A 16,850-nucleotide genomic window follows, 5' to 3' on the forward strand; every position below is an offset into this window, starting at 1 on the left:
ATTTCTGAAATTTTCAGATTAAGTTTGGAATTGTTTTGCTGTTTCAATTTGTATATTTATTTTGTAATTGTTTAAATTGTTGCTTAGTCTGATGGTTGGTTAGGATTTGTATTGAATTTGTATTGCGGCATCCTAAGTGTTTAAATTGCTGTTTCAATTTTGTTTTTGTATTGGATTTGTATTTTTTATTTCAGATTTGTTTTTGTATTGAAATTGCATTGTGGTGTACGATTTGTGAATTTTTAGGTGTATTGCTGTTAGATTTCAGATTTGATTGGAGCATCTGCTGCTGTTTTTTGTATTTTGATTAATTTTCGGGGGCTTTAAACTATGTGCTACTAACCAAATTTTGTATTTTGCTTTGTATTTTTATCACATACTGACTATTTCAAAATTGGGCAGCAATTTGATTTTTCTTTATTATGTGCTTCTGTTTTTTGTAATATCATACATGTTTCTATTTTGTTTGCTTTAAAAAATGTGCTTCTGTTTTTTGCCATATAAAGAATACATGTTTCTGTTTGTTTTTTAAATATTGAATTTGTTGTTCATTAGGCTTTGAGGTTTTTTTTTTTACCAAATAATAATTTTAGCCAAGGATGTTTTTTTAATTGTAAGACCTTATCAGATGTCACAACTTATCAGACGTCGTAAGACAGTGATGACTTCACCTAGTTCAGCTCTCCCGACTGCGGTGTCAACTCCCACTGGTGTAGCACAGTCGCAGGACATGCCAGTTTCTCCCCACGTCTCCCGGGCGCCGGTGTCATCAGAGTCATCAGTGGCGCAACCAGTTAGTGCCAGGCGGCGTCACCGCCCTCCCAGCACAACCGACACCACGTCGCCATCTGCTGCTAGTGCGTCGGGGTCACAACCAGGTAAAGATTTTCCTTCAACTCCAGTTGTTTCAGACCAAGAATGTTAGTAGGATTTGTTATTTAATGTTAATTTTATATTTCTTTGCAGCCAAGAAGAACACCCGAGGACCCTGTCGCCAATTGACGACGGCCAAAGTCACCCGGGTGAACAACAGTCGTATCAACATCGCATACGACGCGCGACATCGGGCTGCACCAACGGCTGACCAGCACAGCTCGTTGGCCCATGACATTGGATCCGTCGTTCGGACTTATTGCCCGATCAAATGGAAGTCCTGGAGGGTCATGCCTGATCAGGTGCGGATGGAGATGTTAGGACACCTGTCGGTATGTATTCTATACCTTTTAATTGTTTTTCCCTTCAAATTTTATTTCTAATATTTAATGTATGTAATGAATTTATTTTAGACAAACTACAATTTGGAGAACGTCGGCGAAGAGTTATTGGCCTACATCAACAGACTCTTTGCTGACATGTACAAGCAGTGGAAGAGCGACCTGCATCACCATTTTCAGGCATATGATGATCTGCAGGTTGCTCTTCAAGTGGGTTGCCCGAAGGAGCTTGAGGGCAGGGAGGATAGTTGGCAGTGGCTCTGCGGTCATTTTCAAGAGGCCGATTATGTGGTATTTTTATATATTAAATTGAAACTTATTACATGTTTCTTACTAATGTGTATTTAATTTTTTATATTTCATTTCACTTTCAACTAATACGTTTTATTTTTTGTATAACAGAAGAAGGCCAAAGCAAATAAGGGCAATAGGCATAGGAAGACTCTTCTCCACCATTCAGGTTCCAAGCCCTTCTCTTATAGGATGGAGGCGCGGCGCCAGGTAATAATAAAGTCATTTTTATTTATTTTTTAATATGTCATTAATATTAATTTGTTTTTTTCGTACTAACATTTTTTTTCTGCTCAATTTAAGGGGGGGGGGGGGGGGGGGGTCCAAATTCCCAGAGATTGACGTATTTGGCGACGTTTATGTTCGACCTGGAATGAGTTGGTGGAGTCCCTTCATGTAAGTAGCCTTTAATTTAAATTATTATGTAAGCGTTCAAGTTTTTATAGTTATTATATGAATGTTTTAATTCATATTTTATGTTAGATGACGATGATTGAGAGGAGCCAGTTGGTTCTTCAGGAGTCCGCCTCCCAGCTTCCTCCCGATACGCCGCTTGAGTCCGTGGTTCCTCCATCAGATGCAGGGTTTCAAATCCTGACTGAAACCTTGGATCAGAGTCTCGGGAGGCGCCCAGGGACATATTGTCGAGGGATGGGGAATGCCAGGCAGCGGCCACCTAGACCCCGTGAATCATCGGAGTCAAATGAAGAGGTGACTGCTTTGAAGACAGAGGTGGCGGACCTCAAGAGTCATTTGTCTCATATTCTACAGTCCCTCGCTCACTCCGGCATTTCAATCCCGCCTTTTACTCCCCCGTCGACCTCCGAGCATGGCAACCACACCTCTCCCCCTGTCAACAATGTCCAGACCTCCGAGCTGCATTTGCCAGACGACAATGTAGATCTTGGAGGGTTGTTTGATTAGATTTTAACATTCTTAATTACATTTTAAATATTTCTATTGTACTAAATACATTATGTTATAACATTTTACATATTTCTCTTTATTACCTTTTCTAATTGCAATTTCATTTCATTATTAAAAAAATAAAAAACCAAATTTATTTTTTTTACCAAAATAATTAAATTTAATTTTAAATTAATAATAATATATTTATTTTTACGCGACGATAATTTCCGTCGCGCAAATTTTCTTTTTTGAAAATACACAACCGTAAAAATAAATTTTAAAGAATTTATTCTATTTTGCGCGACAAAAGAATTTGTCTCGCTAAGTAAATGCGACAAAAATGTTTCATCGCGCAAATATTTTAATCACGAATACACTCGTCGCACAATACCTGCGTGACGAACGTTAGTCGTCGCGCAGTGTCCTTACAACGACTATGTTTCGTCGCGCAAATATTTTAGACACGAACATACTCTCGTCCCTCTACTTTAGCGCGACGATTACTATTCCTCGCGCTATGTTAATGCAACGAACATACTTTCGTCGCGCAAAACTTTGACCGACGAAAAATCTCATTGTCCCGCGAAATATTGTGCAACGAAGGTTTACCGTCGCGCCTTTTGCGCGACAATTCGAATATTTTCGTCGCGCAAAGTCATTCTTTACGATCTTTGCACGACAGATTTTGCGCAACGAATCTTCTGTCGCATTACTATTTGTGCGACACAAATGTACTTTGCGCGACCAAACCTCCTTCGTCGCGCAAATACAAAAATCTAGTAGTGAGATAGTGTAATTGAGAAAGTATAGAACGTGAAATAAGAGTGGTTTTGCGGAGAATGCAAATCTGATTTTTCTCATTGCACATATTGAATATATATCTACAAGTATAGGCATATAGCTAGATAGCTATCCGTTGGTTACAATCCCCAATTCACAATTCACAATAAATTACAATCTCCAAAGCATGAATTATGTCTCCATGTTTCCAGCTTGTTGTGTTCCCCTTGTGTTCCCCTAAAACATGGAAAGGAGTTTCTAGGTGGTAGACAAGCTTTTCCATGTTTCTAGCTTGTCTCAAGTCATTGTCAACATTATCAACTTCGTCCATGGAGTCGAAGGTCGCAAGATCGACCCCGACTCCCGCTGCGTACCTTAAATGGTACTCACCCTTGCATGGATTGGCGTAAACAATTCTCGTGGGGCTTACGCCATGAGCAAAGACGGCCTCAATCTCGGCCTTGCTGGTTCAATCAAAGCTTGCACCAAGTGTTGCCAATGCAGCAATGAATGCAGGCTCATGGTTACACTTGACAGCAAAGAAGGGCTGAACATTGGGAAGGCAATGGCTCAGTGGAAAAGGGTCTTGACTTGCATACCAATGGTCTTATATTCGAACCCTCATGGCACTTTAATGTTGATAGTGTGTGAAACTCCCTCCTCCTTGTAGTTTAGATTATCGCTTGTATTAAATTTAAAAGAAAAAATCTATCCAATAATTAAAGCATCTCTCTAATGCCATGAAAAGCATGTGATGTGCTGGAACATTTGACAACACAGCGAATGATCTTTTTTTTTTTTTTTTTTTTAAAAAGCTTTTGGGGTTGTTGGCTATCAACTGATTACGGTGGTTTAGAATTTGCTCCCAACTCTTCCATCTCTGTGCTGTCTGTGTAGCTGTACTCAAAGAGGGAAATTTCTCCTTTTCATCTTTATTATAAACGGGGAGGTGAATTCACTTGGGTCTTAAATTCGTAACATATCACTAGATTAAGATTTAGTTCATCAATAAATTTGATTTAATATATCTTTGCCCATTATATATTTGAAATTCCTTGAAATGTCAGGGAAAGGATATTGATTGCATTTTTCTTTATGAAGGGTTGCATTGCATTTGAGATAACTTATATTATCAGATATGACGTTTTTTATTGTAGAATTATTGGATATATGGTTGGTTACGCCCTATTATGATGGCCCCTCAAATCTCTTAATTTAGAGATAAATTATTCCCAATATGATAGAGTTTTCAAATTCGATCCTCCATTTCTTAAAGGAGATTAAACTAACTTTACTTGACAAATTAGTTTTCTTATCAGCAAATGTCGCTATCGGACATTGACTAGACCGGATTGTCTAATTTTGAAGGGGATGGACTATTTTAACATTTTGCCTTCCTATTTGTCCTTTTTAGTAAACTCCTTTTCTTATTTGTTATAAAGAATAAGAAAAAAAAATGTGAGAAAAAAAATATTTCTATTTGGAAAAAGAAATTGAACAAGAAAATAATATATGAGAAGGAATTATAACAACTATTTGACAATGTTATTTGTATAAATAAATAAATAAAACCAATTTGCCATGGAAACTAATTAATTTAAGCAAACATCATGTTTCCTTTTGCACAATTTCATAGAGCTAGCATTGATGAAATTATACCAAATCTATTTACGTTAGCTTAGCTTTGTAGTTACTATTGCTTTCACTGGCCGACCTACATAGAGCCTAGTGTGGGCAGCTACCTACACTTATGCATGTATAAGTAAAATGCATATATTAATTAGTTGACGCCAATTGTAAAACCTTACTTAATCTGTTCATGGCAATTAAGTTGGCAACATGGTGAGGGCATATAAATCGGATCCCATCTAAAATTAATAACGCAACAATATTCCTCGAGGAACCTGGAAGAAAACCTCACAACATTAATGTTTGATTGTTTTCTAATCTCTACTTATATTTTATATTTATAAGAGTTTAAAAGGTGTAGTTGTATTGGCACTGGCGGACCTATATAGAGCCTAGTGTGGACAACTACCTACACTTATGCATAAGTAAAATGCATGTATTAATTAGTTGATGCCAATTGTAAAACCTTACTTGATCTATTCATGGCAATTAAGTTGGCAGCATGGCGCGGACATATAAACCAGATCCCATATGAAATTAATAACGCAACAATATTCATCGAGGGACTTGGAAGAAAACCTCACAACATTATTGTTTGATTGTTTTCTAGTCTCTACTTATATTTTATATTTATAAGAGTTTAAAAGGTGTAGTTGTATATTGGCACTGGCAGACCTATATAGAGCCTAGTGTGGCCTACACTTAATTTCTTCTTCAACCATGTAGGCTACAATAAATAAGACATTTGCCTAACAAATAAATGAAACCTTCAAGATTTTAACCCAAATTTCCCATATTCAAAATATCAAGGCCCCAAAGTTGACAAAAGATCAAGACCCAGTTCAAGAAATAACTTAGTTGACGAAAGAAAACCTCACCAACCTCATGATGAAAAAAAGCATTAACTGATTGATGAAATGAGATTATGTATATATATATATATATATATATATATATATATATATATATATATATATATATATATATATATCGATCTGAGGTGTACACAGTATTGAAAGTAAGCCCTAATTGCAACTCTGCTTTTTTTACATAACCCTAATTAAGAAAAGATATGGAGTTGGAGGAAGAAGTACTAGAGCCAGTGAGCCCTACTGGTCACTACTTCACCAGCTCTGTGTTGTCAGTGTCGAATCTTGCTATTTTGGAAACTGAGATTCCATGCGATGAGTCTCAAACCATGTCTTTGGTTCAGAATGTCTTCCTCCCAATCAGCCCACGCTTCTCCTCTATCATGGTATTTAGCTCTCTCTCTCTCTCTCTCTCTCTCTCTCTCTCTCTCTCTCTCTCAGCCTGAAATCAATATATTAATATTAAACAATTCTTGCTTAATTATTTTATATGTTCTTATATAGAAGAAAACACAAGTAAAGTTTCTCTCAACGATGTACCTGGAATATACAAAAATTTCTCGAAGAATTGGAATTATTTATGCTTTTTCAATTTTATTTTTAACATATATAATATATGAATATGTTGGAAAGATCGCCTGAGTTTCTTGCTCAGAGAACATTTCCCAATCACCTGTGAATTTGTTTTTTCCAAGTATGCACATGAAGTATCATAAAGAAAGGAAAACTTTGAAAACTTGAACAAAAATTAATTATTTGAGTGTTTCACTAAGCTAATATGGTTGCCTTAGCTAACTTGGAACATCATCACCATATTTGTGTATTTGGTTTAATGATTTTCCGTATCCTGTGGCTATGAATAATGAAACTCTTGTTTGATAATTCCTCATATAATCCACCCTGTAATTTTCTTTTGTACTTCAACAAATAAAATTTATTAATTTGGAAAATATAGGTTGAAAATAATGGGAAGAAACGGTGGAAAAAGGTTGAGGTGAAGGTTGAAGACCATGTAAACATCCCTATTTTCCCACCCAGTCTATCTCCAGAAGCATATGACAAGTATCTTGACGACTACATATCAAAGCTAGCAGTAGAAAGATTGTCACCAGAAAAACCACTTTGGGAATTTCATATCATCAAATACCCAACTAGCAATGCAGCTGGTAATGTAATCATCAAGCTCCACCATGCCCTAGGGGATGGCTTCTCTCTCATGAGTGCTCTTCTTTCTTGCCTACAACGGGCTGACGATCCTTGTCTTCCCCTAACTTTTCCTTCAAGGCAAAGGTCACAGCCAAAGAGTGAAAGTTTTGTGACAAAAGTTTGCTCATCAGTCTTTAACACCCTGTCAGATTTTTGGTGGGGGATTTCAAACAGCACCATGGATGAAGATGATCTCACACCAATCAGGTCTGGGAAGGGAATTGAGTTTCAGCCCATTGCAGTGTCAACTATGACGTTCGCTCTTGATCAAATCAAATTAATCAAGAGTAAGCTTGGAGTGGTAAGTTCAATAAATCAACGAGCTACTATATAATATATATATATATATGCATTTTTTATTCTTCCAATTATATACCAAATATTGTGAGATTTGTGCGCTTAATTTATTTAACATTGCAAGTTCAGATGAATGACATTTTGAACTGGATTGTTCTACTATTCAACACGTGAAAAGGAATAATCGCCTTAAGTTTTTCTCTTGTGATATGACCAATCCATATTCATAGTTGTTGATAACTTACTAATATTCATTATATAATGTAATTTCCGTATTTAATTTCTTACTAACGACGTAATTAACAGACGATAAACGATGTTCTTACGGGGATGATCTTTCTTGGCACTCGACTATACATGCAAGAGATTGACAAAAGTTCAAGTAAAGCACGAGGCACAGCAATGGTGTTGCTCAACACAAGGATGATGGGGGATTATACTTCAATCCAGGAGATGATCAAACCCAACAGCAAGATGCCATGGGGCAATCATTTTACATTCTTGCATGTACCAATACCCAACTTATTCTTACCTGAAGATGATCATCATCATGAATATTCAAATATTGCCCTTGAATTTGTCTCCAAGGCACAGAAAATAATCAACACGAAAAGAAACTCTTTAGCTATTTATCTCACCAGCAGGTTCTTGGAGATTCTCAACAGATTTGGAGGCCATGAGGTATGTAAAAAGAGTTCGAGTCCCTCTCTTTAATTATGTCCTAACTAGTAGAAATTTGGTCTTAAACAACAATGCATAGGCATCGGCAAAGAAAAATATTACATTAGGCATCACCTTATAATTACATCTATCGGTATTAAAGAATAAAACGCAACGAATAAAAACCGATGCCTATGACCAAATTTCTGGTAGTGCCTTTTGTATATACTGAAAAATAAAGGGTTACTGTTTATTTTAGGAATTCTAGATGAATTTGTAATGTTCACCAAACAAAGGATCTTGTTTTGTTTTAAAGCATGTTGCTTGTCATGTGGTGCAGGCAGCAGCCAAATACATTCGTAGCACATTGAAGAACTCGAGCATGGTAATCTCGAATATGATTGGGCCTGTGGAACAAATGGCTTTGGGTAATCATCCAATTAAAGGCTTATACTTTTTGGTGTTAGGTTCACCTGAGGTAAGTCTTTATATATATATATATATATATATATATATATATATATATATATATATATATATTCATTTATTCTTTGAAAAAAATAAAGGGTTTTTAGGTTCAATTGTCCCTAACTTTGACCTGATTCGCATTTTGGTCCCTCAATTTCTAAAATTGTTCCAGTGGTCCTTTAACTTCATTTTTGTCAGGCCAAATGGTCTTGCCGTCAATTTTGTTAATTTTTTTTTTCTGTTAAATGCAGGGGTAAAAATGATATTTTTGTATTTTATTTTTTATTTTCACCATCTGAACTTTGACCAAATTCACATTTTGGTCCCTCAACTTCCAAAATCATTCCTGTTGTCTTTCAACTTTAGTTTTATTAGGACAAATGGTCCTACCATCAGTTTGTTAATTTTTTCTGTTAAAATGGGAATTGGCTAATATTCATTTATAGCAGTTACCCCATAAGTAACATAATCTCAATGGACTTGCATTTAGGGCCTTGCCGTGACAATAGTAAGTTATATGGGGAAGGTGAGGGTTGCCTTCAAAATGGAAAAGGGGCTTATCGATCCACAAAAGTTCAAGTCATGCATGGAAAATGCATTTGAGATGATACTCAAAGCATCGGACACGAAGAACAATTAAGAAGGAGGCATAGGTTGAAATGCCAAGACGCGGCCATCACTAGTTTATAAAACTTTAAAGTTTTATTATTATTATTATTACTATAATAGAAGTGTGAATTATGATGCTGGATATTGCTATTAACAAGCAGAATTTGTTAATATTGGGAGCCAAGAGGGTCTCTAAATCTGGTAGCTATAATTTCAATGAAATATGAATACATTTGAATAAATTCCTCACGAAAGATAGATTCATTCTGCGTATCACACAAGAAATTAGAAATCTAATTCCAGCTTCCGGCTATTGATAATGTAAAGAATAGTGCTGAGAATAGGAAAGCTCGTGAGGCTTGGAGTTGCTCAGCTTGTAATTGACTTGTTATTGAGTTTCTGCTGTGTTTCTTGTTGTTGGTTTTTAGTGGGTGAAGTGTGTTGCTCTGATACCACTTGTTAGATTGTAGGGGAAACAAAGTAATTTTATTAGATTTGGAGGAGAATAGTATATGACTAGGTGTAGGCTAATTGGCCTCCTTAGCATATTGGCTTATTGGCCATCACACTTGACTTAGATTAGTTTGGACTATTTGGCCCTTACACTTTGATTGATGAGCTTATTGGCTCTCACCATAGTTTAATTTGGGTAGCTATTGGCTCCCTAATGGTTTGGGAGTTCACTTGTTACACTCCCACATAGATTGGGAGTTGATTGGTTCACTCCACTTTGCTTGGGAATGCTACAAGTCCTTTTATAGGTGAAAGTAGCCGACATATGCTTTCTCCACCGACTTGAGCTCTTTACTCCAGCCACATGTTCAACCGACATAGTTGGTGAACTTCTCCACAATTCCTTGCTGCATATGCTTTCTTGGTTTTTCTGGAACTTTCTTCAAACTTTTAGTTGTGTTAGCCGACGTTCTTTTTCTTCAAGCTTCTAGATTTTTCTACAAATATGCATTAATTTCAACACTTGTGCATGAAAACCTGCTATGTTTTTGTGCAGTTCAATCTGCTTATTCTGCAATTAGTTTGAAAAAGTATTTATCATTCATCTAAAAAGAAGAAAATCTATCAGTTGTCGATTGATATGAGGCAGAAAGGAAGAAAGGAGGCTAAATAAGATGCCCAAGGAAAATGTAACCAGAAGTTTACAATGTGTGTTGTATTGCACTTATGAATATGCTTGTTTGCACGCATGTGTTTGTGCTTATGCACTCGCATCGCATTTACGATCAGGAAAATTGGAATACAAGTTAACAAGTTAGCCAGTGCCATTCTCTGTAATGCGTCCTGATTTGCTGAAACTAAATTAGGAATCCAACCACCCTGCATTCTTTGCTCGTTCAATGTAACGGGTTTACTGTTTCTGGACATCAGGGACATCCAAAGCCAAGTCTTCTAGAGACTCTGCAACTCTCCCAAACCCCTTTGTCATTTGGTTCATTGTTATGAGTCCAGAGCCAAAACACTCCTCAAGCAAAATCCGAAGTCTTTCATTCTTCTTTTCCATAATTGCCACCAAAGCTTTTTGACAACCTCATGATTGAAAAATGGCATGCCTCTCTGACGTCCCCTTCAGACTCAAACTCTCCTAGCAACTTTCCAATCTTGTCCTTTTGAGGCCTTAATTGGGTGAACGAAAAGAAGATATTTTTCATTTTGGAAAAAAAGAAAAAAAAAAAGAAAAAGGAGAAGTCATTTTTTCATTGTAATTTATTTTCCGAAAATTTTAACCTAAATTTATTTTTTTTAAAAATTAAATTTATTGCATAAAAACGAGTCGAGTCATAAAACGAGTACAACAACAAAATATGAAGTTGAAAGTCATGAATGAATAGAAGAAGGAACTAGTGGCTCAAGTGGTTCAGAGCAGTTATCCATACGTGTTCAAAATATTCCCTTTCTCAATATCACTAGGGACGGTAATGTGGTGAATCGGGGTTGGGTTTGCCTTTCCCTCATCCCCGTCTCCATCCCTGCACACAATATTCAAATCGCGGATTCCCAATTCTCGCATTTGTTGGGGATCAGTTTCTCAACCCACCCTATTACAAAAGTATCATTAAAAAAAAAAACTTTGTTAAACAAGAAAGAAGTGTTATGAATCTAGTACTAGTGTAAATCCATTCTATTTTCATTAATATCAAATAAGAATTACTTAGCCAAATTAATACCTACAAAAACTATAATATTTATAGGGGTTATTAGTGTTGGAAATTTGGCTCACCTAAGGATACAAAGTCCTCTTTTGTGTGCTATGGATTTCTACCTAAATTCCATGACATGGTTGACTCATTTCTAGATGAATTTTGGAGTTGCCCATGTGAGTAAATATTGGCTTGCCATCTTTGTCAAAAATAGGTGACTTGTTTGGTGGCACAAAATGGTGGAATGTTTGGTAGCCATCCATGGTTAAGTTTGGTAGCCAACATTTGAATAGTGTGAGGTTGCATTCACACTCTTGCATATTTGGCTATATAAAGGGGTTTAGCATGCAAGAAGCAAATCATGGCTTAAGAGTTTTCTAGTGTATCAAAGTGTTGAGTAAGGGGTGAGAGAGAAAAGAGAGCTTGGGGAGAGAATAGAGTTCTAAGGGGGTTTCTTTGTAAACCAAAGTTGTAACTTATTCTTTCATTAGTGAATTTCTCAAGGGGATCACCAAGAGGATGTAGGCAATTGCTGAACCTCTATAAATTCTTGTGTCATTTTGTGCTCGGTTGGTTTCTCAAGTGTAGTGTGTGTGATTCATCCATAATTGTGTTTGTCACAAAGTCCATCAACAACAAGATCATTAGGGGAGGGTGAGTTGAGTTTTGTGCTCAATTCACAACAAGTGGTATCAGAGCTGTGTTGGAGCAGCAAGTTGCTAGAGTGTTGAAGATGGCAGGTGACAAGGAAGCTGAAGGTGAAAGTAGCTCTATGCTGCAGAGGCTGCCACAATCTGTCAACATGAAGGTGGAGTTAAAGCCCTTCACAGGGAAGGAGAACTTCATGCTTTGGCAAAGGAGGATGAAGTCAGCCCTTACACAACAACATCTCCATGTCGTGTTGGTGGGCAAGGAAAAGAAGCCAACAGGTATGACAGATGATGAGTGGGGTGTACTTGACGAGTTAGCCAGAGGAGCCATCGAAAACTACCTCTCCGATGAGGTGCTCATCAACGTGTTGAAGGATACAGCGAAGCAAACATGGGAGAAGCTCGAAGAGATGTTTGCAGGGAAGTCGCTGTCCAACAAGCTCTTCCTCAAGGAGGAACTCCTAAATCTTCGGATGGCGGAGGAAGGAAATCTAATGGAGCATTTGAGCAGCTTCAATAGATGTGTTGCTGACTTGCAGAGAATGGACGTGTTGTATAATACGGAGGATAAGGCACTCATGTTTCTAACATCCTTGCCTCCGTCTTATAAGCATTTCCGAACGACACTTATGTTTGGGAAGAGTACTTTGAATTTTGAGGAGGTGGTGCAAGATGTGATGACGCATCACAGGATGTCTCAACGTTCGGAGGAGAACTCTCAAGATGCTGGTTTGATCGCAAGGAGTCGTTCAAGCAAGCGTGAAGGCAAGAGAAGCAACGAGAGGAATGCTAAGTCCAAGGACAATGAAGGGTGCTTCGAGTGTGGATCTATGGATCATTGGAGGCGAGATTGTCCGGTATGGAAGGAGAAGCTGAACAAGATGAAGAAAGCTGGAAGTTCAGCCCACGTGTGTGATAAGGACACATGTGATGAACTCTTGACGGTTACGGAGGAAAGTAACGAGGAAGTCATGGCAAGTTCTTCGTGTAAGAATTCTTCTTCAAGTTGGATTTTAGATTCCGGGTGCTCATATCATGTGTGTGCAAATAAGTTGATGTTTGACACGTATGAGGATAAGGATGCATGCAAGATTATGTTGGGAGACAAAACTACATGTGAAGTTTTGGGCATAGGGACTGTGAAGATCAAGTTGCAAGGTGGTGAAGTTTGGACTCTTAGTGAGGTAAGGTTTGTACCTGCACTAAGAACGAATCTAGTCTCTCTTGGTTCTTTGGATAGAGAAGGTTGCTCTTACAAGGCCAAAGGAGGGAAGCTCATGATCACACAAGGTTCTGTTGTGGTTATGAGGGGGGAGATTCAACCAAACAACACATACAAGCTCTTGGGTGGTGCAGAGATTTGTACCAAGGAAGAGCAAGCAACAAGTCATAATGTCAAGGAGACGGTCCAACATAATGTAGCTGCAAGTGTGCTCAAGAGAAGTTGGGCAAGGAAGGTTAGTCAAGGTTGTATGACTAACGGTTCATCATCAAAGGTGCTTGATTTCAAAGCTGCAGAAAGTGTGGAGAGGAATATCCACAAAGGTAAAATCAAGACAAGGAATGATGGGGAGGATGTTGTTGAAGAGAAGCTTCTTGCCAAGGTGGTCATGGAAGGGACTCCATTTGAGGTGGAGCTTGACACAAGGGCTGAAGAAGGAAGGCAACAACAACAAACTCACAAAGGGGTTCTACTTGAGGTGGAGCCATCATCAAATGCAAGGTCCGGGCCCAAGGAATCCATCAAACCGTCCCTAGGTTTTGGATGGATGGACCAAGAAGTTCCAGCCACGTTTCAGAGTGCTATAGGGAGCATGAAGCGGGAAAGTTGGAGAGGTGCATTGATGAAAAGAAGTGTGTTCTTAAATCCAAGAGCAAGGTTGGCTATGTGGGGATTTAGTGAACAAAGGTTTGGTATGTGGTTCGCATATTGATCGGTGCATATTTACATATCATTTTGTACCCTTCTAGCTTATGATTTGGTTATGTTTTTGAGTTAAACTTGTGCTTTTAATCCTTTTTGTGTTTATCTTTCAGTTCATTGAGCTTTAGGTAATAATGAGGGCTTTGGATAGTAAATGATGCAATCCATGCATGTTAGGGCCTAATTTGGATGAATGGATGAAGAGCTTAAAGACAAACTCAATTTTGGCTACAGTCCCCTGCCAGCCCAGTTTCGTAGGTCATATTGCAAGCTTTGTTTCAGCAACCTACATAGCTCGGATGAGGCCACATTCTTCATGAAAGTTGTTCCAATGGGTGTGTAATATAACATATCCAAAGGTTGGCTCACCTAAGGATACAAAGTCCTCTTTTGTGTGCTATGGATTTCTACCTAAATTCCATGACATGGTTGACTCATTTCTAGATGAATTTTGGAGTTGCCCATGTGAGTAAATATTGGCTTGCCATCTTTGTCAAAAATAGGTGACTTGTTTGGTGGCACAAAATGGTGGAATGTTTGGTAGCCATCCATGGTTAAGTTTGGTAGCCAACATTTGAATAGTGTGAGGTTGCATTCACACTCTTGCATATTTGGCTATATAAAGGGGTTTAGCATGCAAGAAGCAAATCATGGCTTAAGAGTTTTCTAGTGTATCAAAGTGTTGAGTAAGGGGTGAGAGAGAAAAGAGAGCTTGGGGAGAGAATAGAGTTCTAAGGGGGTTTCTTTGTAAACCAAAGTTGTAACTTATTCTTTCATTAGTGAATTTCTCAAGGGGATCACCAAGAGGATGTAGGCAATTGCTGAACCTCTATAAATTCTTGTGTCATTTTGTGCTCGGTTGGTTTCTCAAGTGTAGTGTGTGTGATTCATCCATAATTGTGTTTGTCACAAAGTCCATCAACAACAAGATCATTAGGGGAGGGTGAGTTGAGTTTTGTGCTCAATTCACAACAATTAGGTCTATTAGTCCCCCCCAAATTTTGACCCGATTTGCATTTTGGTCCCTCAATTTACAAAATCGTTCCCATGGTCCTTCAACTTTAGTTTCATTAGGACAAATGGTCATGTTCCCAATTTTGTTATCTTTTCTGTTAAATCTATTGAGGTTCAAAATTGGAAATTACTAGGTTAAATTATATTTAGGTGTAATAAAATATTCATATAATTTTTAACATGAGCAAAGACAACAAATTAAAGATGCCTGAATTAAATCTTGGTAAACATCAATTAACATGAGCAATGGTGCTGGGAGAGAGAAGAAAGGTGAAGAGCTTGACTGGCAATTGAATGGGTAGGGGGCAATCAAAGACAAGGCCTCCCAAAGCAAGGCAGCAATCCTCTGCAAACTCAACACAAACACTCTATCCTCCTCCTCCTCCTCCTCTCTCCACCTCACCCTCCTCCGTGCCACAACCCACGACCCTTTCAAGCCCCCAAACCCCAAAAGCCTCCCTACGCTGCTCTCCTTTGGTCTTAGCTCATGCGCCACCGCCTCCTCAGCCGTGGAGTCCCTCATGGACTGCCTCCAAATCACCCACGACTCCGCCGTTGCCTTCAAGTGCCTCCTCGCCGTCCACCACGTCATCAAGTACGGTTCCTTTATCCTCCAGGACTAGCTCTCCATGTACCCCCGCCAGCGGAGGCAGAAACTACCTCAATCTCTCCAATTTCAAAGACGATTCTACCCTTGTGCCCTGGGAGCTCTCCTCCTGGGTCCGATGGTACACTCAGTACGTCAAAAACCTCCTCTTAACATCTCGGCTTTTGGGTTTCTTTGTCAGCTCGAATTCCTACATCATGGAGAAAGACAAAGAAGAGGAGCGAGTCTCAGCTGTCACGACCCGACTCCCATAGCAAGATATTGTCTGCTTTGGGCCTCCCCCCTCACGGTTTTGTTCTTGGGCTAAAGCTAATGTTATCTTGCCCAAAAGGCCTCTTGCTAGGAAGAGAAGTGCCCACACATAAAAAGCACTTCACCTTTCCCTCCCCGAGTGATGTGGGATTGCTCACCGTTCTTGTTTCCCCAAGACACAGGTCGTACAGTCTCAGCCCTTTTGAATGCCAATTTGGTCTGAGAGACCGAGTCGCTAGTGAGTCTTATTGAGGGGATTTGCAAGCGGCCTGAGTCTTTGGGTTTTGGCGGGAACAGGTTGGTTATTGAGGTTCTGGGTTTGGTGGGCGAGGATTAGATTCCTGCAATGAACGTTTCGGTCCGAGTTAACGAGTTTGATGAGTTGCTCAGTTGTGTGAGTTTCGGCGACTCGGTCAAGTTGCTGGGCGTGTTAAAGCGGTCGGAGGATTGCGAAGGGAGGCTTTTGGTGGTGCCGAATGTAAAGAATGATTTGAGGAGTTTTAGGGTTTGATCAAAGAGATGAAGACAAAGATTGAGAAGGAGAATGTGAGCAATAATAAGTTCATGGCGACTATGAGAGTGGGGGAAAATAAGACCAACCTAAAATGACCCATCTACCCCTACATTTAACAAAAAAATTGATTGATGTAACGGTGGGACTATTTGTCCTAACGAAACTAAAGTTAAAGGACCATGGGAATGATTTTGGAAATTGAGGGACTCAAATGTGAATTGAGTCAAAGTTTAGGGACTAATAGACTAATAACCCGTATTAATAGTATAAATCTAAATGAAAAACTATGATTCCAAACAAATTGGATCTACTAAAACAACATACACACATATATGCTCTAAACAGGGAAGATACGGGTGCATTATTAAAATAGCATTATCGCCTCTCCTCGAACACCATATCCGAAAAATTTCCGAAATTTGTCCTCATGCCAAATTTTTATCCTTCATACTCGACCCATTCGCAAGCCCTTTGAAAACCTAAACCATGGGAAATATTGACATCCCCTTAATATTGTTTGTGTAAAAAAAAATTATATATTAGATAGAAATGGATTTTTGGTTGATTATTTTATAAATACATGCATATTTATATAGTTTGGGGTAAAATATTTTATTTTATTATTTTGATCATTGGATTTAAATTTGAGCCATTGATTTATTTATTTATTTATAATCAAAAAACAACTTCTTTAGACATCTGAAGCACCAAACTCAAGAGGATAACAGAACTAACACTAAATCTAGCTTCTATAATGAGAGGCTATGTTGAGGTGTTACAACAATGATGGGGTTTAGTCTAATA

General features: G+C 38.3%; 1 protein-coding gene and 2 pseudogenes across 2 annotated transcripts; all 3 read left to right on the plus strand.

Moving 5' to 3' along the window:
• The first annotated feature begins 661 nt into the window (after positions 1-661).
• On the plus strand, positions 662-1,916 carry LOC148291214 (uncharacterized; annotated as a pseudogene).
• A 3,905-nt stretch (positions 1,917-5,821) lies between these two features.
• LOC110761563 (wax ester synthase/diacylglycerol acyltransferase 11-like) lies at positions 5,822-9,322 on the plus strand. 2 transcript variants are annotated; one of them, XM_088245184.1, is made up of 5 exons: positions 5,822-6,078; positions 6,648-7,199; positions 7,502-7,876; positions 8,196-8,283; positions 8,814-9,322. In XM_088245184.1, exons 1-5 carry the CDS (start codon positions 5,896-5,898, stop codon positions 8,924-8,926), a joined length of 1,311 nt encoding a protein of 436 aa, XP_088101310.1. In that variant the 5' UTR covers positions 5,822-5,895; the 3' UTR covers positions 8,927-9,322. The 2 variants fall into 2 exon arrangements, with proteins under 2 accessions (XP_088101310.1, XP_088101309.1); XM_088245183.1 differs by having other exon boundaries at positions 8,196-8,333; positions 8,814-9,321.
• Positions 9,323-11,947: 2,625 nt separating this feature from the next.
• Positions 11,948-16,043, plus strand: LOC110761547 (putative clathrin assembly protein At4g40080; annotated as a pseudogene).
• The last annotated feature ends 807 nt before the right edge of the window (positions 16,044-16,850 follow it).

The sequence above is a fragment of the Prunus avium genome, chromosome 8, assembly GCF_965620075.1.
Source record: "Prunus avium chromosome 8, drPruAviu1.hap1.1, whole genome shotgun sequence".
Classification (NCBI taxonomy): Eukaryota; Viridiplantae; Streptophyta; class Magnoliopsida; order Rosales; family Rosaceae; genus Prunus; species Prunus avium.